Source organism: Periplaneta americana, chromosome 9, assembly GCF_040183065.1.
Source record: "Periplaneta americana isolate PAMFEO1 chromosome 9, P.americana_PAMFEO1_priV1, whole genome shotgun sequence".
In the NCBI taxonomy this organism is placed as follows: domain Eukaryota; kingdom Metazoa; phylum Arthropoda; class Insecta; order Blattodea; family Blattidae; genus Periplaneta; species Periplaneta americana.
The window spans coordinates 72,242,897-72,268,677 of NC_091125.1; the positions used below are offsets into that span (position 1 = coordinate 72,242,897).

The 25,781-nt window shown below is 37.4% G+C and overlaps 1 protein-coding gene across 5 annotated transcripts in view; it reads left to right on the forward strand.

The window, feature by feature from the left end:
- LOC138706083 (insulin-like growth factor-binding protein complex acid labile subunit) overlaps window positions 1-25,781 on the forward strand; it is a 61,065-nt gene that overhangs the window by 3,731 nt on the left and 31,553 nt on the right. Inside the window, exons 2-3 of one of the 5 annotated variants that reach the window (XM_069835019.1) lie at window positions 8,905-9,080; window positions 15,828-21,671. The exons of 1 other annotated variant lie outside the window; for it this stretch is intronic. In XM_069835019.1, coding sequence (XP_069691120.1) covers window positions 15,855-19,556 — 3,702 coding nt within the window. In that variant the 5' untranslated portion in view covers window positions 8,905-9,080; window positions 15,828-15,854 and the 3' untranslated portion in view covers window positions 19,557-21,671. Of the gene's footprint in view, window positions 1-8,904; window positions 9,081-15,827; window positions 21,672-23,024; window positions 23,148-25,781 lie in introns of those variants that run through there. 3 more of the 5 variants (XM_069835020.1, XM_069835023.1, XM_069835021.1) reach the window with 3 other exon arrangements.

A 25,781-nucleotide genomic window follows, 5' to 3' on the forward strand; every position in this document is an offset into this window, starting at 1 on the left:
AGTTTTTTCAATTTCGTCCCGATCATTTCTATTTGGCCTATATACATTTAGTAGTTGCCCAAAATAATTTTTCCATCTGTTCAGGATTGAATGAGAGTCTGCAAGCAAGTCACCATTCTCATTCTTGATCACGTTTACCCTTGCCTGATATCCGTTCTTAAATACCTTTATAGGCCTACTTTTATATAAATATCGAATGTTATTATTCTTACTATTTGTTTCTACTTCAGTCAGTTTTTCCTCCAAGTAACCTCTCTTTTTATTATTATTAATAATAATGATGATAATAATAATAATAATAATAATAATAATAATAATTATTCATTTATTAATATTTGTGCGAGATCGTGCGTATTTGCTTGGTTTCCGCACAACACCAATCCGCGGAAAGTCTAAAATTCCACATTCAGTATTCCCAACCTAACACACATAACAATTTCCCTCTTCTTACCGCTTAAGTGACATATTGATTTTACTGCTTTAGGCTTTTAACATATTATTTTTAGAGACATTCAATATAGTAATAATTATAAATTGAAAACTTACCACTGCAATTTCACCTAAATTGCACTGTTAATTATTGTTTTTAAATATTTGCAAAAATTAAGTAAATTCTACAACTCCACTAAAGTTACTGCATTCGTGATGCAAGTAACATTAAGGAAGCCGTGAAAAAATCAACAAGATTCCAGACTCATCATAGACTGGGGGAAAAAAGGACAGACGTATATCACGGCCTGCTGGAGTATAGTAAACACAGAAAACATTTTAAAGCAACAATGTTGAAGATAGATATTTTTGTTTTGCAAATTTTCCGTCATTGAACAGAAACCAAGATGGAGATTTCATTGCAATAGAAATTCCTCTTTCAGGTATGTAATAAACGATCTTCGCACAAAATAATGTACGATACACGAGCGGTATGTTTTCTTTCAATTCTCGGAAATTAAAAAAGCTCAACTACGTTTCGCTTTTTCAAACTTTTCCTCGAACATGGAAACTTCAACATACCGCTCTTGTAACGCATATTACAATTGTGTGCCGTACAAAGCGAGAGGCCAATTGGTTCAGCACGATACAATAAAAGACAAATAATAGATACACAAATATAAAATTCAAAGGATATAAATGATAATGAGAATAATTGCAATAACAAACAATACCGACAAAACATACATTAAAAAGAAAGGGAAACATAATGACATAAATCATAATTATTAAAAGAGAATTAGGCTTAATCATTAGAAAATTTTCAGATTATACAATAACAATCGTTCAAAACAATACATTACATACAGTAGATCTAAATTCATATCATGCAAATTGGCAGTTTTTATGCAACTAACGACCGGAGAAAGAGATTTAGAATTTCTGGTAGAGAAAATTTTATGAACTTTAAATTCTTTAGTAGGAATACGAAGGCTGACGTTGCTTATGATAGATCACAATCACCCTTGATAACCTTACAAAATTATAAATAATCAAGATCTTGACGTCTGGCATATGGGCTACAACAATTTAAATATTTGGAGGTTATCTCGTAGTTAAAAACAGAAGTACTGGTAAAAATCTAGAAGTACATAAAGAAATAGGTCTCGGAAATGTAAATACCTCGGAATAACATTTAGCAGCGATGTCGGCTGGGGGGAACACGTTACGGACACAGCGGGAAAAGCATGGAGAGCGTTACACTTTGTGATGAGGGTACTAAGAAAAGGGTCTGATAAATCCAAAGAGATTGCATATAAATCACTAGTACGTCCAGTAATGGAATATGGTGCTGCATGTTGGGATCCTTACAGATTAGAACATATTAAGACACTGGAAAAGATTAAAAAACGGGCTCTCAAGTGTTGTCGGAAAAATTCACCATTAAAATGGGACACACTCACGGACAGGAGAACGCGAATTCGATTATGCGCACTGTTCAAAAATACAGAGGTGAGCCTGCCTGGAGAGAAATAAAAAATAGGTTGCAACCGCCAAATTACTCTTCAAGGAACGACCATTCATATAAATTGAGGGAAAGAAGACAGAGGACGGACACTGGAAAGTTTTCTTTTCTCAATCGTACTATCAGGGACTGGAATGCTTTACCTGCAGACTTACTAAAGGCTTTACCAACAACCAAAAACGTATTTAAAAACAGGCTTAAGGACTTTACTAATAGACGGTAATTATACACAGTATGTAAAGGATGTAAATGATATTTTGTTATTAAAGTGTTGTATCAGTGAAGAATTGTGTTGTGTCAGTGAAGTGTGTTGTGTCAATGAAACGTGTTCCTGTAAGGGAAGCTTTATAGTTTACAGTGGCAGTGCAAAGTATTTGAACAGTGAAATGTTTTTGAAGTGTTAGTGAAATCAGGATAGAATCAGTGAAATGTGTCGTAGTTCCAGTGCAGTGAGTGAGTTGACAGCGAAATGAGTGTAATGTGGAAAGGTACTTGTGCAGATATGAACATATCATACTCGTGGGTTTTAGTTCGAACTTAGATTTAAGATACAAATTAGATTTATTTTAAATGTTATTTTAAGTGATAGTGCTTCATTTAATTTGGGATATTCCCTATTATTATTATTATTATTATTATTATTATTATTATTATTATTATTATTATTATAAATTATTGTTAGTATTAATTATTGGTATTATTATTAAGTGTATTTTTAATTAACAAGTTTATTATTGTCATTATTGAGTGCAATTAATTACCACTGCCACCGGGTATATACCCATTGCAGTGTGAATAAATACATACATACATACATACATACATACATACATACAAATTTTCTTTAAATATTTTAAAATTTGGTCGAATCAGTTGAAGTAATAGAATTTTAACTGCCAGTGGCGGTTAGCGTCTAAAATGACAAGGGTTCACTACTTTCATAATATTACATAGTTTTCCAACAATTTAAACAATATCTCATTTTCTGAAATATATAAAAAAAATACTACAGTTCTTTAAAGTAGATAATTACCTTAAAAAGATGATGATGATGATGATAATGATGGTCAATAATCTTTGAAAGAACATAGCTATTTTTCCTTACGTTATCATTCTGTCTTTCAATATTCTGCCTGAAAGCTGAGCTAAGCTGTTTCCTAATTTCTGTTCTTCCGAGGACTGATAAATCTAGGCAAACATTCTTATGAGCAATAGATTTCTTATGCTTCTCAATTTTCTGTGTCAAATGGCTTAAATCTCAGACACCAGTGCATGATCAGCTCGTATCTTTACCCTTAGAAAATAGCAGGCAGGGAAACAAAATAATTTATTTGTAGATTCACAACCACAAATCCAGCTGTTTCTTTAATCATATATTTTTACATTAAAAACAAAGCAAAATGTCTTACCTCGGCTTGTTTGTGCTTGCTTTAAATCGAGTTGAGGTAACGGCCTTCCAAGCTTCTTTATTTTGCACTTATCTTCCAAGATTAAAATTTAAAAAAGTTGTTTGTGAAAGATATTGAACACCAGTGGCGTCACATGACATTTTGACATAGGGATGCAATTTTTTAAATGATTAAAATACAGTAGTCTGCTTTTGTTATATGTGGGAGTTGCGTCCCTGGAAACAGCCACTTATTGATGAATGTTTGAGTTGAATTTTCAAATTCTCTTTATAATTTCCTTGTAACATAAGTTATAAGGATATTTACCGGGCCGAAACCTGGCCGAAACACGAAAGACGAAAGTACATACAACGAGACCGACTACACTGTTGATATACAGTAAATCAAAATACGAGTAAGCTTCATAATTTTCTTTTAGGTTTAACAATATTTCTTCAAGGAGCGAATTTGAAAAGGTGGTAAATTGTGTATGATCAAGCAACTCAAAAGTTTCAATTTGGAATTTTCAGAAAACTTTTGAATAATGTCAATTCTGATAACGTGCAGGATTTCATTGAACAATCGCCTATACACAATTTTCTTACCCTTTCCAGGGATTGCATCCAGCCGTGATCTTTCAGATTGAAGATAATTTTCAGCAGCAAAATCATCCATGCGTTCCCAAAATTCCTGAAAGTAATTTCTCAATCCTTGCTTGTACTCCTCGAAATTAAGAATTTTTGTTTTACAAAAAGCAACATCTGTTGCTTTGTTGCTTTTTGAAACAGAATATCAGAATGTGGGAATATTGCAGCGAATAATATTAAAAGAAAATAAAATCAAAATCCTTAAGTAAATTGAACAGCCCTCGTGCACAAACGTCAGTTTCGTGATTCCATCCACAATCTTCATTATCAATTATTGATTCAAATAAGCATTCCAACTTTGATGATTTAGAGAAAAAACTCGAAAATCCAGCAAGATTAGTGAAGACACTTTTACTTGTTTCATAAAATTGACACACTAAGTTAAGACGAGGTTTAATAAATTTGTACGCGTAGCGTACACGAGATTCGCTGACTTACAGTGGCTGCGAAATTTTGTATGCACCTAAATCATTATGTTCTCCCGCCATCACATCCGCTCCATCGCAGGTTTGAGCAATAACTTTATCATTGCAATCAAAATCGTTAATGACTTCGAGAACATGTTCAAGGAGTGCATTTGCAGACTATCCATGCTGATGTCTGTTCCTTTTTAAACTCCTCCAATGTCTCCATCTTCTGTTATATATCGCAGAATTGAAGATAACTGCGATTTCATGCTATGTTAAAGCTCTCATCCAGAATTAAAGCTACGAATGGTGCTTTACAATCCTCTTTCATAATTTTATTATCCATGACTTCGCCACTGAAAATATCAAGTCACTCTGAAATTTCTGAATTGAAAGTGAAATGAAACGAAACATAGTGCAGTATTCTAAGTATGTTTTCAGTAAACTGTCGTGCCTTGCAATCTCGTTAAAAAAATTGCCTTTATTCTTTGAGGATTTACTTTTCGTCATGCTCTCTAATGCAAGACCTAATTTTCCAAGATCCGATGGCCAAAAACTGTTCTGTTCTGTCGAACAAGTTCGCTATGCTTTTTAATAGAAAGCCTTTACTGATCACTTAAAGAAAATTCAATACTTAGGGTTTTGACAAAGAAATGCAGTTGTTTTCCACACTTGTGACTTGCAGAGTCTTTGTGTCGTTTCCTGGATCTGTAAATATTATTTAAATCACTATAATCTGTATCATTCCACACAGATTTTTTACGAGAAAATAACAAACAAAGGCACAAAAAAGTTTACTCATCCCTATATGTCAGTTTTATCATCATTAACAACACAAAAGTTTCCGAGTCGGCAAACTTACCTGCAGATGCGATTCTTAAATCACATAGGTTATTCTGTCGCTTGAAAGTTGTGGCAAAATTACACATTTAGGGCCTACAGTTATACAGAATGTTATAGATTAACTTAAAAGGCACAGCTCTCACAAATAATTTTTAAAAGTATTACTATTAGCAATAACAAAATATGTCATGCAGCAAAGTTATAAAGCACACAAAAAGAGTCAATATAAGCACACGTGCAAGACCTAGATCACATCCCTTGGTAACGGCATAAGTGACGTTCTTCCACTCAGCAATTACCTGTTTTCATGTAGCTCAACACTGATGTGAAGGACACTATCACATTTTGCCACGCAGGCGCAGGACGGTTATGCGCACGGCCAACTGAAGCGAAGCGAGCATCAAGTCGGCCGTGATATGCGTAATCTACATCGCATCCTCAGCACAGTGACGTTCTTTCACTCAGCAGTTGAACGTTGCCTCGCTCCGAAATACTCCTGCCATTGTGACATACACAGTCACATTTCTTGGAAGTAAGAACTCGCCGTTAATAAATTGGCACGGGCGCGCGTCTTTGTCACTTCGTGTAATATCATATATTTCCATTGCTGTAGCAGCGACATTTAAAATTTGAAAGTAATCTTAAAATAATAATTATTAAGTGTAACAGGTAAAACACGATACAAAATAAAGTACCGGTAAATAACGATAAATATATTTTTGTTCAGAGAAATTCAGGGGATGCGACACATCACCCGCATCCATGCACGCTACGCCCCTGTTAAACACTGTTCATTTTCTTTGGAAACGAATGCTGATCACACGAACAGATGAATATTGTATATTAAGACTAAAACACCAAGAATGACTAAATGTACATTTAAAAGATTGTAAGAAACCACTAATAAATACAACAGTCAATAACACACACGTACACGTGCTAAAAGCATGATCTCAGCTACAGATTCAAGCTAATTTCCGGATTGGCTCACGAAGTCTTACGTTTGCGCGAAAGCGTGTTGGCTATTTCACAAACCCGTGACTGTAGAGATGTTGGCATGTAATTTGTCCGCGACGCAGAAATCAATTTCTTGTCAGCCATTCCTATTTTCGAATCACGTGACGGGAGTCTTCCCCTTTTTACACTCCTCTCCCCAATACTGCTCCCAGCCGCTCAAACACGTGCTTTAGTGCTGAATAATTCTCGGTGTGCTATGCTTTGGTTTGTGAATTTACGAAAATGCCTCTAATGCTTTCTAAATTAAATTCCAAAACTCTCCACAGTCAAGCTAGGGAAATAGTGTCAAATGTTCATGTTTTTATGAGCTCTTCACGGTATTCACATATACCATTACAAATTTCGGTAAAAGGGCATCCGCAGCAACAGGTATCAATGAAAGTACAATTAGGCTAGAAAAACATAAGAGTCCACAGAAGGGTCCTCAACTTCGTTTTCCACCCCAGAGAAAGAAAGGGAAAAGCCCGCGCCTGTGTCGAAAGTGGATGATGAAGTGATTCGTAGAACTGTTTAAGAATATGCTACACGTGAAAATGAAGTGCCTACAATTAATAAATTCCATGCTCGTCTCTGATTACAAAGACAGTAAAACCTCTTTGCGCCGGATTTTGCGAAATTTAGGCTTTAAGTGGAAAAGAACTCAAAACAATAGGTCTGTCCTTACAGACAGAAAAGACATTAGATTTAAAAGGATAGAGGTTTTGAGACAGATAATGCAATTCAGACAAGAAAATAGACCGATAATATACATAGACGAAACATATATATTACTAGTGACCACGCACCACCTCTACCTTGGACAGATAAATCAGTTAAGGGTTTTTGTGCTCCTGTTTCAAAAGGACTTCAACTTGTAATTGTTCTTGCGGGAGGAGAGACTGGATTTATCCCTATTGCTCTTCATATATTCAAGTCGAAGACAAAATTAGGTGATTATCATGACGACATGAATGCAGAAAATTTTATGAAATGGCTGAGGGAAGAACTGATCCCAAATTTACCACCATCATCTGTTCTCATAATTGACGACGCCTCATACCATAACGTTCAAATTAATCCTGCTCCTGTTTCAAATACACAAAAAGGGGATATACAAAAATGGTTTCGAGATAGAAACACGTCTTATTTTCCACCCGAATTTACCAAACCTGAACTATAAGACATCATTAAGAATTACAAACCAAAGTTCGTGACGTACCAGATTGACGCTTTGTTAAATGAACATGGACATTCTGTTTTGGGACTTCCACCTTATCATCCAGAATTAAATTCAATTGAAAGAATATGGGAATTAGTGAATAATTGGGTCACTTCTCATAATGTAACATTTAAACTGGATGATGTTTGGAGACTGGCAGCGAAGAGATTTAATGAGGTTACAAAAAAGATAGTCTTCAAGCAGAGACAGGCAAAATATCTCTCAGGCTTGCCCATGACTGTTTACTCCGTGAGCGGGCTTACGCTTTGTATCGTTCGCCCGCCTGCAACCTTCCCTCACAAGCAGGCAGGCAGTGTGGTTGCACGTGACTCCCAAACAGTCCTAAGAGTGACCCGAAAGGACTGTTGGGTTCCGTCGACCTGCGCCAGACTGTGCTGCTTTCGGATGCATGATAAATATCAACTAAGTCATTTATATCTGAAAAGAAGCCTACAGATATAGACAAACTACTGAAAACTTCATTTGTTGTTTTCTGAAACGTACCGTTAATAAAGAAAAGAAAACTATTTCTCGTCAACATAATATCCATTAAATACCAACAATTATTATAAATTACTTGCACTTTGATTTTCTTCGTAGTAATGTAAATTTAATTCAAACCATTCAAACTTTCAGCTTCATAAATAAAAAGAAATCTGTCCCTCAGAAGTTAAATAGCAAATCAATATTCTGAAGAACGAAAAACTTTTATACATTTTACAGTATTGATGAGGCTTTTTTTAATTGTTGATAAGAAAAAAGTTAAAATGAAATATTTTTCTATAATAGTTGTTCATATTTTTTCAACATATTTCCTTCTCTCCTCTCCTCTCCTCTCCTCTCCTCTCCTCTCCTCTCCTCTCCTCTCCTCTTAGTCACAAGTTATGAAATGTTACTATTTTGTTGAGTCAAATACACTTTGCAGGAACATGAAATGTATAATATTGTCTTTTTATTTTATGAATTCTGTAGCGCAATAAATCGTAAAACTGTGTTTCTTTAATCAAGAATTATCTGCCGTTATTTCTTGAGTCACATACACTTTGTAGAAAAATGAAATGTATAATATTTATCTTATTATTTTATTAAATTCTGTAGTGCAATAAATTGTGAAACTATATTTCTTTAATCAAGAATTTTCTGCCGTGTTGGACCATAAAATAAAGATTTTTTGAAGTGACTAAATAGCCAACGAACTTAGATTTCAAACTAGTACTGTTTCATCTTAACCAGCGCAGACTGGCTTCCGTGAATGCAAGTCACTCTACCTTATAATACGAGCAAACAGGCAGGCTTTCTTGGGTCCCGCCTGGACTGAACCTATTAAACCCGGGCTGAATGGGTTCAGTCTTAAAAGTTAACTTGCTTTGTAGCGTCACCGGAACCCAAGCCTGGCGGTAAGCAGTTACGGGCGTGAGTCTTGTCTGATTTGCCGGTCTCTATCTTCAAGGTATCTCTGGGTGCAACAACTAGAGCGTGATTATTTACAACGTGAAGGAATAATAGATGGTTATGAAGATGTGTTGCCGTTCGTCCTTTTATCAATCACCTTGGGTCCGAATCACAGTCGAGCTAATCTGGTGAGGATATGTCGGAGATCGACGAACTGTTTTCCGACTCATAAAGGTAGGTTTATTTTATAATATCGCAATGTTTACTTCAGCTTTTTCTTTCTCAGAATTTGTGATTTATAATACTTAAGTAATGTTCTTCCAGTCAGCAGTTATCCTGACACAGTTCCAAAAAAAAACAAAATTTTTATCCAATATTTAATACGGTCATTCATTTGTTCGTCTATGCTCGTGACGAGAGACCGGCGCCGGTCGGCAAAGTGACAACACAACTCTGCGTCAACAGGGCAAAATTGTTCTTTACAGGAAATACAAAAAACTAAAAAATAAACAAGAAAAACGTAAAATAGTGTATCTTTTAAAGCACCTAGCAATGTGCAGCTCGCGCGGAAGATCTGAAGGCGTTAGTTTCAACAAATCATCACTGCAAGAAATGGCCTCTTTTTGAAGCCATTCCTCCATTACAGTTGTTGAATTTTAAGCAACATTACGGTAAGAAGTGTTATCAAATACAACAGAATGCGGTGTCAAATTTAGGCTCAAGTTCTCTCGAATCCATTTCTCATAATTAACTTGGATTATTTGAGAGTGGTAATCTCCAGATCTTTTCTGAGATTTCGAAACTAGTGTGCCATTAGAAACGAACCCAGCTTACCTCCGACGTCTATTATTACTCGTAGCAGTCGCTGAGGTACAAAATATTTCAGGAGTGGACTTTCAAAACACAAGTTTGTATATTATTTATTTTCAAGGAAAACTGAAGAAAAAACGCTGTATGGAAAATTAAAAATCTCAAAACCCAACTTCATATCTATATAACTGTAGAAATTACTGTATTTTGATGCGAAAATCATATGTATAACATGGAAAGCTTATATATTTATATATAAGATCATAGGCATATTACAGCAATTTTTTATGATTGTGGAAAAACTGATTTTTTTAAATCTACTACTCATTTCTTCTCTCAGCTCGAAATTAGGAATAATGTCAGGTGGTGTATCCTCCTTTGCCTAACATCGTGATTTTCAACTAATAGCGACGTACTTGTTTTAGCAGAGTTCTATCACTCATATTGCCCCATTAAAGCCAATTGCGTATTTCAGTTTCATTTTAAATGTAGTGACTGTTGCAACATGTTTCTCGGATAATGTAAAGTTGTACACTATCCTTCGCATTACACTTTCGTCATATGCGTCTGGTCGGAAGATACTCGTTTAAAATTATTATTCTCTTATGCGGCATTTCGAAAGACGTACCGTTGTCTCTCTCAATTTTCCTCGTTTCTGCAACATGTTTTCATACTGCTACAGGACACGCCTTTAGCTTTTGAACACTCGCTTTTGAACTATGTGTAGAGAAATTTAATTTCCTTGAGAAGCTTCTTTGGATGTAAACACCAATAGATACATCGTTTATAACTTCTCTGGTTTCACTATGAAGCTTCTTCCCATTTAATTTTCAAATAATTGCTGGATCCATTTCCTTAACTACAATGCAAATTACAAACACTTAAACTCTGTATACACACATTTAAATGCATACACACTTATAAATGCATATTTATAAAACTTCCTTAAAGTACCACAAAGAGATCCACTACAAGTATCTATCAGCGAGTGAACGAATGGCAAATGTTTTGCAAGTGGACTTCACGCCTGACCACAGTTTATACTGTGTCATGACGAGGAACCGGTACCTGTCTTTTAAATCTCAACGGTCTCCAAGCTTTCACATCTTTTGCGCGAGCTTGTAACTGATGTGAAGGTTTTAAGGTAAAAAATTAATTGTTACACCTGTGAATTTAAATTTTTCTTAAGAGGATCATAATTCCCCTATCTAGTCGGCCTCGGTAGCGTAGTCGGTATAGCGCTGGCCTTCTGTGCTCGAGGTTGCGGGTTCGATCCTGGACTAGGTCGATGGTATTTAAGTGTGTTTAAATGCGACAGGCTCATGTCAGTAGATTTACTGGCATGTAGAAGAACTGCGGGACAAAATTCCGGCACACCGGCGACGCTGTATAACCTCTGCAGTTACGAGCGCCGTTAAATAAAACATAATTTTTCTTCCTATCTCCTCTACTAACTTTTTATACACAATACGTTAGGTACCGTCCATTTTTCTAAACAATTAACAACGCTGTTGTCAGCCACAGATATAGATATAACTGTTAAAATTGGAGGCAAAAGTGAACACTTTCAACGTAGGTCTAGCTTTCAACAATGTATTACAGTACGTACCAACTATTGAATATGCAGCTATATAGAATTACAGATTTTTTAAATATCAGGTGCTTATAATTAAACTGACTGTGGTCAGCGTGGCAAAGCACGGACTATAATGATCGTGGTACGGTAGTGTGAAACCTCGTAGATATGCTAATTAAGCAATGCGCTCGCGACTTATGCAAAAAAAAATAGTCCCAAATCTTGCCACTAGGTGAAAATATGTAAGCAGTCAGAACGTGGTATGGGTGCAGGAAAAAGGCAGGAAAGATTAAACACATGATAACGGTGGTTCGGCACGTTTATTAGGAACTATGGTTGCAAACACTGTTCAACATGTTGCATCCATAACATAGTTGACAGTTGCTCGCAGCATATCTGGTGAAATCAGAGCGACATGTCGATGTATGCTAGCCTTTAGATCAGGTAGAGTGCGGATATGTCCCTGATAGACACGATCTTTCAAATATCCCCACAACCAGAAGTCACATGGATTTAGGTCGGGGGATCTTGAAGGCCACACATCTGAAATTGCCTAGAGATGATGTAGTTGTTACTGAAAGTTCCTCGCAGCAAATCTTTCATCTGGCGAGCGACATGTAATGTTGCCCCATCTTGCATGAATGGAACTTTGACCTCGTCTTTATATACCCAACCGAGATGCGCGCCATGCCTTCCCCCCTCAGCATGGCTTTGAGCCGAATGACGCTCCTGAGGTCACAAAAACCGTGTAAAACATTGTCTCTAGCGGGTCCAGTTCTCTCTTAGTTTTGGCTATGTGATCATCAAACTGCTAGGCGCCGTGATTCCACCCTCCTCAGCAACTAGAGAACGAGGGTGAGCGTATCCTGTTTAAACATGAGGGGATAAAAGCAGTGGGTTTCGTATTCTGAAGAAACACGCAGGCAGTTTATGTGAACTTTACAACACTGTCATTATGCAACGAAATATATAAGAAAGGTGACTGGCCTGAAGATTTTACAGAGACAGCGTTATTTCCAATACCGAAGAAACATAATGTCAAGAAATGTAACGAGTTCAGGACTATCAGCCTGATATCACACTCGGCGAAGATTCTTCTGCGTGTACTGAATGATGGTTATATTATAAGATGGAAGAACAGTTGGAAGATCAGTTTGGCTTCAGGAAGAAAAGGTACGAGAGATGCAATTGAACTGCTACGAATAATCGGCAAACGTTACCTAGAGAAGAATAAAGAAGTGTATATAGCATTTGTGGATTAGAAAGGGCGTTTGACAGAGTGGATTGGAATAAAATGATGAAGATCCTAAAGAAAATTTGCGTGGATTGGAAAGAGAGGAGACTGTTGAGTAACCTTTACATGAAACGAGTCAAAGTCAGGATAGAAGAAGAAATGTCAGAAGGAAGTGAAATAAGGAGAGGAGTACGTCAAAGATGCTCTTTATCACCTACCCTGTTCAACATCTAATTGGAGGATTTAGTGAAGAACTGTTTTCAGGACATGGGGGATGTGATGGTAGGAAGAAGAAGAATAAAGTGCATAAGATTTACTGATATAGCGTTGTTAGCAGAAGAGATGGTACTAAGGAATATGCCATTGAAGCTAAATGACAGCTGTGAGCAGTATAGAATGAAGATAAATGCCAACAAGACGAAGAGCATGGCCATAGGAAGAAAAGTAAAGAAGATAAACTTGCGAATTCTAAATGAGGCAGTAGAGCAAGTGGACAGCTTCAAATACTTGAAGGTGTACTATAAGCAGTAATATGAGCTGCTGCCAGGAAGGCAAAAGGAGAATAGCAATGGCAAAGGAAGCTTTTAATAGAAAAAGGTGCATCTTCTACGGACGTCTGGAGAAAGAACTAAGGAAGAGATTAGTGAAATGCTTTGTGTGGAGTGTGGAATTGTATGGAGCAGAGGCATGGACATTACGACGAAGTGAAGAGAAGCGAATAGAAGCATTTGAAATGTTGATATGGAGAAGAATGGAACGTGTGAAATGGACAGACAGAATAAGAAACGGAGCTATGTTGGAAAGAGTGGGTCAGGAAAGAATGAAGAGGAAAAGGAATTGGCTGAATTACTGGTTGAGAAGAAACTGTCTTCTGGAGGATGCACTGGAAGGAATGGCGAACGGGAAAAAAATTCGGGGCAGAAGAAGATGTTACATGATAGACATTAAGGTATATGGATCATATGCGGAGACTGAAGAATAAAAGGAAGGCAGAAAATAGGAAGGACTGGAGAATACTGGGTTTGCAGTGAAAGGCCTGCCGTTGGGTAGAACACTGAGTGAATGAATGAATGCCCTACATGTAGGACGTCAGTCTTTTTTAAGTAGATTATTTTACGACGCTTTATAAACATCTTTGGTTATTTAGCGTCTGAATGAGATGGAGGTGATATTGCCGGTGAAGTGAGTCCGGGGTCCAGCACCGAAAGTGACCCAGCATTTGCTCAAATTGGTCCACACTGTGGAGTAACGGTAAGCGCGTGTGGCCGCGAAACCAGGTGGTCCGGGTTCGAATCCCGGTCGGGGCAAGTTACCTGGTTGAGGTTTTTTCCGGGGTTTTCCCTCAACCCAATACGAGCAAATGCTGGGTAACTTTCGGTGCTGGACCCCGGACTCATTTCACCGGCATTGTCACCTTCATTTCATTCAGACGCTAAATAATCTAGATGTTGATACAGCGTCGTAAAATAACCCAATATAATAAAATAAAAAAATTGCTCAAATTGGGTTGAGGGAAACCCCCGGAAAAAACTCAACCAGGTAACTTGTCCCGACCGGGAATCGAACCCGGGCCACCTGGTTTCGCGGCCAGACGCGCTGACCGTTACTCCACAGGTGTGGACTACGTCAGTCTTATCTGGGGCAAAGTTGCTGAGTAGCTTTCGGCGTTGGACCTCGAACTCATTTCACAATTTTATTAATTTGAACTTCATACATAATCATTAAATAGTTTCAGATCAATAGGTTTACAGGATGAAGTAGAGTGTAAGTACCGTTACTTGGATACAGATGGCTTCGTTGAGGAGGCTGCAGAAGTCCCAGGAGAAGGAGAACGGAGGGGCATTACTCGCGGACTCCGTTGGAAGTGTGTATAGTTGAATCGATAGATTGCACCAAACACTGGTAGATTTAGAGTATTTTGTTGGAGACGTCCACCAAATCGTTCACTTTCATGTTATATTATGTGATCGTTAATACCAGCTCTCAGTGATATCCTATTTAATGTTCAGTTTGGAAATAAGTCAAGATTAAGATAAAATGTATGAAAATCCAAATAATAAATAGGCCTATATGCAAGAATGTATTTTCCATTTTGTTCAAGATGTACAACAGAAATTGCAAGCCAGAACCTTTCAGTTGTATAATAAGTCCACAAATTGAATTTCATTATAGGCCCTACTCAACAACTGTCGTCTCTGTCACAAACGAACATTTTTTCACACATTTATACCAAATACTGGGGAATAGTCATACTGCAGAATAACCATATAATAGCAATATTAATTATGTAATTTCAGTTTCTTTGTAATAACACGTGTATTGTTATTATTATTATTATTATTATTATTATTATTATTATTATTATTATTATTATTATTATTCATGTTTTTTATTATATGTCTTACCTTTATGTAGTATTGCAGAACGAAAATCAATATCGCGCATGTTTTCAGAATGTCGTACTGATTACGATGTGACATTACAGGGGAAACTTCGAACCTTTAATACCGCTACCAGTTGCAAGGTATCGCAATGTCACCGTCAGTCTCTCTTCAACCGATGGGACAAATCTGCATTGTTCGTGTTCTGCCTTAGTATGAAGGGCTTTACCATTCGATATTAGTAATCAAAGGTACTCTCGGTCATTAGAAAATAGTTTTTATAATCTTCTGTATTGTTAAACTGTATTTCCCTCTCTAATAAATTCATACGAGAATAATCTTTAACTCATCATTTGGTTTAACATTGCGTTGTGTGAATACTGCTAATATTATAGCTAAACATGCCTTTCTTTTACTAGAATCCATTTTACTTATATATGGTACTGAACAAAAGAATTTTAATACTGACAGTAGTACTGATTGTGAAGGGTTGCTTTTAAATACTGATTAGTGCTGTCAGTATAATTGATTCAGTATTACTGATCAGTAGTTTTGACCATGTAAGGTACAATTAAAGTGGTGGGCAGTAGCTTATAGTTCAACGTATCGTTATAATTTACAATGGTGCAGCAAACAAAATGCGTATTGAAATTCAGAGATTGCATAAGGGAAGAATAACGCGATTTTCGCACACCCCGCAGTCATTCTTGATACAGAACTGAAGCTACACAGATTGTTCTCGTGCCAGTGAAATTGTCTTAATTCCATATACCTCCTGATGGTTCATTCTGTTAAATGATCACAACTCGTAAAAGATAGCGTTTGATACATCATTAGTTACAACGTGTACAATAAAATTATGGATCACTCAACTTGAGTGAAGCTGTTGTCGGGGATTAATTAAAGTTACGAATGAATTACAGTAGCCTATAGCCTATATATAAACTTCTACAATGAACATGCAAATGTTTACATTGCAGGCTGATCCGTACAAAAGACTGGGGGAGATGAACCACTTCGAAAGACGAGGTGGTGCCGCTGACGGCGCGGGAGAGTCCTTCGAAGTCAAGGTGATAGCGCTTCTCTTCTTGAGGGGACACAAAAGATGTCAAAGCTTCCGCATCGCTTCGAACATGGAGTACTGCGGCGCCTTTGACGACGTCATCTTCCAGTATTTGCTACACGATGTCTGGCACACTAGTTTCCTGCAACTAAAACATAAGAAGAGTCAGACGCTGCCACTCAAATCCTTTTGCATGTCGGGTAATGACTTCGACCTACTCAAGTATCTGCAATCCTACCACACCATCCTGCAGCGATTCTCGCCGTCTAGCAACCACCCAGTGTTCGGCGCCGACTTGGACCACTGCTCCTTCTTCCTCTACACTAACGCAGTGTTTACCACTAAACGACAATTGCCACACGGGCAGAAACTTTGCGAAGACATACACAACTCCGGAGGAGAGAATGGATTTGTATTCGGATTTTCTGAGGAAAACAAGGAGGACAAGTTAGTCATTTCCCTCTTTGAGGACCTTCAGCGCTGTCAAAAATCTGTGAAGGATATCTGTGAAAGAAATGGAGACAGTAAGGTGCTTGACGATTCGTTGTTATTGGAGATTGGGGAGATAATGAAATCTGCAAAGAGATCCGAGATTAAAATGATGTTGGAAAAAATGAAGAAGCAGCCTACGAAGCAGAATTTAGAGAATCTTGCGTTAAATCTAAACTTTATATCTGTTTTCCACTCGTTTCTGAAGAATGTGAAAGTGCTGGATGGGCAGTCCGGAGCCGAAAATCTGGATGCCGTTATAAAAAAAGAGATACACGAGATGTGTGGTACAAGTGAGCACGAAACTAATGATATTTTCAATGAGCTGATTCAGCATGTGGAAGAATGGTGGAGACGTGACACCGAGTACCTCACAGAAAGAACAAAATTCTGGAAGGACATAATGCAATCGCGAGCCGACCGAATAGTTCAGCTCTCGGAACAAAAGTTGCAGCAGTTGAATAGCTTTAATGTCATATTTCGGGACACAAGCATTATCTCTCTTACACATCCAGTATTGAACATAGTGGCTGACAGAGGCTGTACAATTCTGAGTTGCGTCAAAGTTCGCCAGGCATTAGAAGCAGCTGGACAAACCAAATACCTTTTCATAAACGTAGATGCACTGGAGCATAAGGAGAAGGATGTTCTATCCCTGTGGCCGACACGCTGGTGCGATACTTTAGTTGTTGACTGTGGGGAAAGTGCAATTGAGAATCTAAAAGTGTTGCAGAGGCTGACTGAAAAGCAGAAGCTTATTCTAGTGTCCACTATTGGTTTACCAGATATCTATCCGCTTGTGCATGATATTTGTGGCTTTGAAGAAATGCATAAAATTACACAAAATTATATTTTGGAGAAATCAGTCATTTTTCAAAGTTACAATTGTCAACTTAGGTTGTTGACGGGAAATAATAATGCACTGAAGAGAACTATAACTGCTGATATAATATCTCAGTTGCTAATGGACATTCACATTCCTACTTTCGGAAAACCTCTGACAAAGCTAGACTTTGACTATGTTAAGAGAAAATTGCAAAAGTTTAATGAATCAGATGACCCTGGAGTAACGCCTCGTTCAGTTTGGTCTTTGAGCGAGAGATTATTCCTATTGTCAGCAGACCCTGGAGTTGGAAAGACCACATTTCTAACTCACATGGCCATTCAGAGCAAGGAGGAGGACCGCTCCTTCTGGATAATTGCCATCACACTGAACGAAAATTCAGCAAACTTAGATAAACTCAGCGACACAGAGTGCTCTGTTGAGCAAGCAGTAGAGTTCCTTTGGGAAGCTGCAGGCAAGCATAGCGGCAGCGATTTCGAGCGGGCGCTTTTCTGGCATGCTGCGCAGACGTCTGGAAAGTTGGTAGTGTTGCTGGACGGATTCGATGAAATCTATCCCACATATACGACTAAAACTCTGCAGCTGATAAAATATCTTATGGACAGCAAAGCAGCGAAATTGTGTTTGGCATTTCGCCCTCTCGTAAAAGATCTCTTGGAATCGGAACTAAATGCTTCGTCCTTCACTTTAATGCCACTTACAGACAACGATCAACTTCAGCTTCTCAAATCTCGGTGGATTAACTGCTGCGTTAAATCTCATGTGGATAAGTTGATGTTAAGACTGTCAGAAACGAAGCTGATGATTATCAAGAGTATGAATAAGAGGGAATTCAATAAGGGTGATTTCGACTTCCATATTCTAGAATACTCCCATCTTCTACTGGATATCATCTCATCTAAATTATCGGTTTCTTTCTGCTCAATTCCTTTGCATGTGTACTTGTTGGCTACTGTTTTCGAGTCATATGTGACTATTTCAATCATGGATGGCATCATGTATGTGCCTGAAACAATAAATATATTAAACCTGTACAGTGATTTCGTTGACATAAAGCTGAAATTATATTACGACGCAAAGAAGGAAGATTCAAAGAAGAGGGCCGCGATTGAAGATGATAACGAGTTGCTACGCGAATATTTCACGGATAATTATAAAATTGCCGGAGTTCTGGCTTTGTTACCAGATAATCTTTTGAAAGAATTACATGACACAAAGCTGGCAAACAAAGTGAGTAAATTCTTGAAAAGGATCGAGGATGGGAAGGAGAAGCGAGGAGTTGTTGTGCAGGTGATTGCTGGAAAACCATATTTTGTGCATCGAACCTTCGCTGAATACTTCGCTGCAATGTGGTTTTCAGAAAATTTCAGTTCAAATCGAACCATACTGCGGACCATATATTTCTCTGAAAGCTACACCGTTTTTCGCGAGATGTTTGATCGGATGCTAAGCGAAAAGTGCCATCTGCATCAACTTATTCTGAACGGTAATGATGAGGATTTACTTCCAAATGTCACTATGGATATTAATGAGACTGACAACGGTGGCCGAACTGCGCTACATTTCTCTGCCTTGTATCAGAAGATTGTATACCCTGCACCAAAATTGTCACATAAATGCAGTTTTGTGGAGATTCTGCTACATCATGCAGCCTCTATCAGAGTGGAAGACAGTGTTCTCGGATTAACACCCCTGCAGTATGCTGACAGGATCTGTAACTGGCCAGCACTTTCCGAGATGTTCGAAGTCCGTGATATTGAACCTAGTCATGAGGAACTGGCGACAAAGTGCCAGCTAAAATGCTGCGAACTATGCGTTGTCAGACGCATGCACGCAGATGTGTCTATGAGTCTCTTGGTTGCTGTCGACTCCGGCAATGTTGATCTAGCTCTCTTCTTGGTCTCGGTAGGAGTGGACGTCGATAGCAGGGATGAGGAAGGTAACACCCCACTGTTAGTGGCCGTCAGAAATTCTTACTTTGGGCTGGTGCGTGCTCTGGTGGAGATCGGTGCGAATGTGACTGTTCGTAATGCAGTTGGGGAGACCGCAATCGACATTGCTGAGAATGTGGCAAAGTGCTCTTCCATCAAATGTGAAGCATTCCATCACAGATTTACATTGTACTATTCTGGAAGATACTGTGTTGTGTTGCCCATTCGGAATTATCACTTGTTAGAGTTCTGTTACAGTCGCAACATAGCATACTCACTGTACCCTGGCTGGACATATTACTCCATGTTTGTGAAAAGTTTTATGAGGAACTCTGCTATTTCAATACTCAAGTACCTGAATGGACTGCCAATCAACTTCTGATAGAAGTACAGTAAGCTGCTCCTTTCCTCTTCAATAATGTTCTCGCAGTTTTTGAGCACTCGAAAATAGTTGAAAAATATGCCTACTCCATAATTCGAACTTATTGTCCTGTGCAATGGAATGTTTGATGTGTTACTTTATATACATGTGTCGTCAAATATGAAAATATCAACTAAATAAAAACATGAATATCATTTTTATGACTTTGCAACCGTGTGTAAGAATTTAATCTCTCAGACATTTCATAACTAGGCCTACTACAACTTAGCCTACATTCTCGGTATAATGTCGCTTGAGATCAGAAATTTTACTTACAATCCTTCAAGTCTCAAGAGATACTACCTTGATTTTTTTAGTTTCCGGCTCAGGCGATAGGTGCGTTTACTTGCTGATCCGAAGCGCGCTCGGGCGTGTATTGATTTACCTAGTTATGCTTTTGCGAGATTTTTCCGGCCGTAAGGAGCATGTCAGGTAATCCGAAGGCATATCCTGAGCCTCAAGTTATCGAACACCATCTTACTATTAACAATTTCATGGACGCTACATATCTTAGTTGATTAAGAATTAATTTCGAAACATGAGAGTGATTACATTTTTGCACCACGGTTGTGAAACGCAAATGCGTCATACCGTAAATAAAATATTTAAATTTCACACTGAAAAAGTTTATTCGGTGATTGAATGTTGTAGCATTATGTAGACGAATACGCAGTAAAAAGTTCGCATAATAAAAAAAAAAAACAGATTGACAATATTCGTTCCCGTCATAGATTATGGAACTCATTCATGGACAATGTCTATGATTAGAGACGGTCAAAATTCGTGACTCGCGAACTCGCGAAAAACCTAAAAACCAAATAAACATAGTTTAAAACATGGTTCACATAAAAAAATATCATATAATTACACGTTTCAACTCGGGAAACATCGCAAAAATCCTATGACTCGCGAATTTAGCATATTTTCTGTCGTTATTCGCGAAAATACTCAATTTTTCAGCAATTAATATATAGATTATCTAAATTTGGAAATTTTAGAAGTTCTATTTGAAAAATGCACAAGGTTTGGAATGCTGGCACTAGATGGCGTGAGTTGAAATGGTTCGTAAACGGTTCGATGCAACTGAAAGCAGTTTGAAACCCCTCTTTGATCAGGAGCCAACCTTAAAGAATCTGTCACCTGATGTAGCAGTACTTACTTACTGGCTTTTAAGGAACACGGAGGTTCATTGCGGTTCATTGATGTAGCAGTACATGCATAAAGTGAACTGAAGGACATAATTAAAAATAGTCCTGGACTTTCAGTGCGACAAGGTTTGCTGTCGTTACATGAAGATCACAGTGATTTTGTGGACGGAGCACTCCAAGCTATATGGGTTCCAGTTTCTAATGTTGACTATGAACTTTTTTTTTTTTCCACAGTTCTCGTGTGTGCTAACAAATAGAAGAAGAAACCTTACAATGACAAACTTAGAACTGTTGTCTGCGTACTTTGAATGTTAAATAGTTTTAAGTATCTTAGAATTGTTGTCACCGTAAAACTTTGAATATATAATTATAATTGTCAATTATTATCTTAAGCAACATAATAATTTAATAAAACAAGATGAAAATTTGAGGTTTACCTACTCAAGAAATTTTCGTTTTCACGCAAGAATTTTTATCCCTTTTAACCAAAAATTTTAGTCCCTTTTATTGAAGAATTTTGACTGTCTGTAACTACGATAATAAATGAAGACCAAGCGGGAAAACTCTTCATGTTCACTTTCGGTACAAAGGGAGCTGATGCTACCATCTAGTGGCTGTGCTTGAACATTATCACGTGCCTAAAGCACGAAACGGAAAGATGATCCTAGTGGTACGAAAAGCCTCTTTGAAAGTTGGAATGCTTCATGTCTATGTAGTACCAGGGATTACCTCATCACCACATACGTGACATGAAGCGTTCTTCCCATTTTGTCTTCAAGTATTCAGAAACTACAGCGTGTCATTTAAAGTGATAATCCAGGTATATAACTTAACCCAGTGATGAATAGAAATCTACGAAGATAGGCCTATATTAACTTTGTTACATTTGTGATAAATAAATATAAAATAAAATCCCTAGCAAAATGTACATCTGAAATTTATTATTTAAACCATTTAGACCTACGAGTTTTTTTATTTTTATTTTCCGTATCACCACATTTATCTGACTTCATTGTTGTACATTTCTTTTGTCTTTTCACTGTTTTATTTATTTTCGGTATCACCACATTTATCTGACTTCATTGTTGTACATTTCTTTTATCTTTCACTGTTTCATTTGATTTTACCTTTCTTTATAAGCTCAGGTCTTTCTTTTGTCTAACTTCTTCCTTTCCTACTATTCAGTGCGCTGTAAGTGAGGATATAATATATAACTTGTAGGTCAACACTTGAGAGACACATTGTGGGCATCCCTGGTCGTGCGGTCAGTCAGAACGGCGCAAGGCTACCGCTGAAACAATACAGGACAGCACATCAGAAGAGATAAATGCCCAGTCTGTGGACAGAAGATAGATCTCTTCCATTGCCCACATCGGGAATCGAACTGCGGAACTCTTGATAACACGCTATCGATCTATCGATAATGGCGGACTAGAGCTCAATTCATTAATTCTTCTTTTGTGTATCTTCTTCAAACTTTCTTTGTTTCTTCCCGCCTCTCTTCCTTTGATGCGTTGATTCTTTGCATAGGTTTTTTCTATTTTGTTTCGTTATTTTATTCCTTTATTTTCTCCTATATTTTCTTATTTTCCCTATTTTCAATTTTTAATTTCGTATTACGCGTCTTCGCATTTTATCCAATTGTTTGTTTATTCCCGTTTTTTATATTTCTTTCTCGTTTTCTTCTTCGCTTATATGCATGTCTTTCTTTTCATTTCGTTAGTCAATTTTCTTTTTATACTGATTTAGTTTCCTATTTTCTTTGTAGGCTACTTACTTTCAGGTTATCATCTCAGGGAGTAGGAGTGGCACATAGTGACTTCACATCTGAGGAAATGATCCATGTTGATTTCAGTGAAACTGCTCTACGAGATTAGTCAATCGCGAAAAGTTTTATCTCGTACGTACAGTGACGACTCGTAAATTTAAGTTATCAATACATGCTCTAAGACACTACCATCAAACAAACGTTTCTTTGACCACACTTCTTCGACACCATGCTTCTAATGAATTCTACTGTAATTTCGAAAATACAGAAAGTTGTATTTCTTGTAATAAAAATAACTGTGGTGCACAGTGAAGAGCCGTAATTTTCTCCAGATTGCTTCCACGTTCGTTAACACGAAAGAATAAAATTGGTGATTATTTGAAGGCATCCGATATTCATCACCCTAGGCGAGCACAACAACACTGCTGAAACAAAGCCGACTATAGCACGTGTTCTATATTTGTAGATGACAGGGGTCGTATGATAACAGGCCGTCTGGCGCAATGGCACAATCCGTCGCTGCGACTCGCTATCTGTTCAGGTAAACAGTCACACCTGATATCGAAGAATGAGCTGATACTAGATATGCGGACGTGACGCAGAATGAGTGCGTATTCGCTGGTGAGAGGTGTGCACGTAAGTACCAAGTCTGTATAACGACGCTATTACAAATGTATATCCTATTCATTTTGAAACACATTTTAAACTACTGTCACAAAGATGTAGGAATTGTGGACAAATAACGTAGGAGAAAACAAGAAAGTATGAGAAAATGTGTTCCCACAGCTATTCTGTCAATAAATATCTCAGGATCTTCCACTTCAGTTTTTTTGAAAAGCTGTCACCTGACTGAGCTATGGCTCGGCCGATATTGTGCAATTGTCCTGTAGAATATGCTGCCGTCAGCTCCTCATTTACACTCGTACTGCCTACATTAGTTTCGAAGATGCTTATTGGGCCACTTATCGCTTGTTTATCTGCACTAGCAACATTAGCAGCATCATTATGATTTTCACGGTTTGGAATATTTTCCTATTTCGACTTTATTAAGTAAATTTTTGACGTTTATGTCAAATATTTCTTCTGTCACGTTGTTTCCATTCAACGATCTTTATTTTAACTTAATCCAAGTAGCAGTTTATTTATTTAGCAGGTTGTACAATTTTTTTTTCCATCTTCCTACTCCCATTTTGTTATCATTTTTCCCCTTCATTCTCCAGTTATTTCTGTCCTCCCAATCTTCCTCTGTCAGTCCTGCTTGTCTCATCTGTCTGCTAATTATTGGTTTCCAAGTAAATTTAGGCGTGCCTCGTTTTCGTCTTCCTGGTGGATACCAGACCATAATGTTTTTTTGATATCTAATCCTGTCTTTGATTCTCTGAACATGCCCATACCACTTTTAATAATAATAATAATAATAATAATAATAATAATAATAATAATAATAATAATAATAATAATAATAATAATAAATACATGCATATTGAACTCTTCAAAGTCGAGTCAGGCAATGAGTGGTCTACGGCGTGCTTTCTTTGCTACAAATTCGTCGATCACAACTTCATAGTCCAGTTGCTGTGTAATATCAGAATTCATGGAGAGAATGGCAAGACTGTTGACACGATCTTGCGACATGGGTGATCATAAATAATTCTCGAGTCTTTTGAGGAGTGAGAAAGAGCGCTCAGCCGAACAATTAGTTGCAGCGGTTGACAAGAATATCCGTAATGCAATTCTAAACTAAGAAACAGTTCTTGAATGTGGTTTTCAAGCAACACTTTATACTATGCATTTAAGAAGGATACTTTTATTTCGTTGCTCTTAATATATTCTATGCTTTAAAATGAATAATCTCATCACTCAATAATTCTTCCAAGTCGTCTTTGTAACGCTCTTGCAGTCTTCTACGTAGAACTAATAGTTCAGTGTTGTTTTGTCCAGGCAAATTGCTTAGAATCTCAAATTTCCTATAAAACTCTTCCAATGCTTTATTCAGATATCAGTCTGTCTATAATAACGAGAAATGTTTTTTAAGGTTATCACGTGAGACACGATGAGAGGGCGTAACATTGAAAAAGTGCTATGATCGCACTGTGACACTATTATTGAAAAACTGTCCTTTTTTCCGTTGGCAGACCATTCATCAAATTTGAACTGATTGTTGCCAGTGTCATTCATACGCTATCTTTTCCACTGTGCGTTTAAGTTCATGTACTCTTTTAAAGAGTTTTGAATAAAATTTAAAAAAATGTATAAAAAATTAACAATAATAGCTTAAAAACCGCCTCTTCAAATCTGCCGCCCTAGGCAGCTGCCTAGTCTGTCTAGGCCTAAATACGCCCCTGAGAGAACCACACTGCCTGCAAACAATTCACACCAAATTCACTGTGGTCCTCTATTAGTCACCCCAAAACCTCGTCGTATAAAATATAGCCTCCGGTGCATAACATACTGCAAGAAAGATTGACGATGTTAGTGCCTACATATAACATCTTCATTCTTTGCTGCAGTCGACTACAGAAATCGGTTTTCTTTCGGTAGCCATAAAAACGAGTGTATACAATACCCATACAGACCAAGAAAGTTGGCTCACACCGTAACGTTTGAGGCTTCCATTCGGAAGGTCCCGGGTTCAAATCCTCTGGTCAATCAATCTGACTGGGGTTTTTCATGGTTTCCCTCGTTCATAAGGGCAAATATCGGATTGGAAACGATTCATCACCGCCTCAATCACCAATATCATAACCAGGGAACGGATTTATATGGACTAAAAATATATGAAATATGTAAATATATATGTAGTTATTTTTACCAAAATATGGAATTAAATATGGATTTTTACCAAAATATGGAATTAAATATGGACTTAAAATTATAAAAAAATGACTATGTACGTTAAATATTGGTACATTTTAATCAAACTAAACAAAAAATATAATGGACGTACCTTATCTTCCAATGTAGTTTCAACAAAACACAATTTTTATTGTCTGTTACCATAACAATAGGTTACAAACATTTCTTTCAAGTGCTGAAAAGTGAATCTTCTTCTATTGTCTCTGAGGATAGATTTATACTGACTAAAAGAGCGTTCGACGTCACAAGAAGTAACTGGTACATAATTCAATTTCACAATGTCTGCTGGGGATAAGTCCAAGTTAATCTTCACTGTTGATTCACCACTCATCACAGCAACAACCTTTTGTAGTTCTTCATATCCAGGGTTTTTTGAAAGTACAGTGTCCACCTTAGCTCTTACTGCATCTGCAA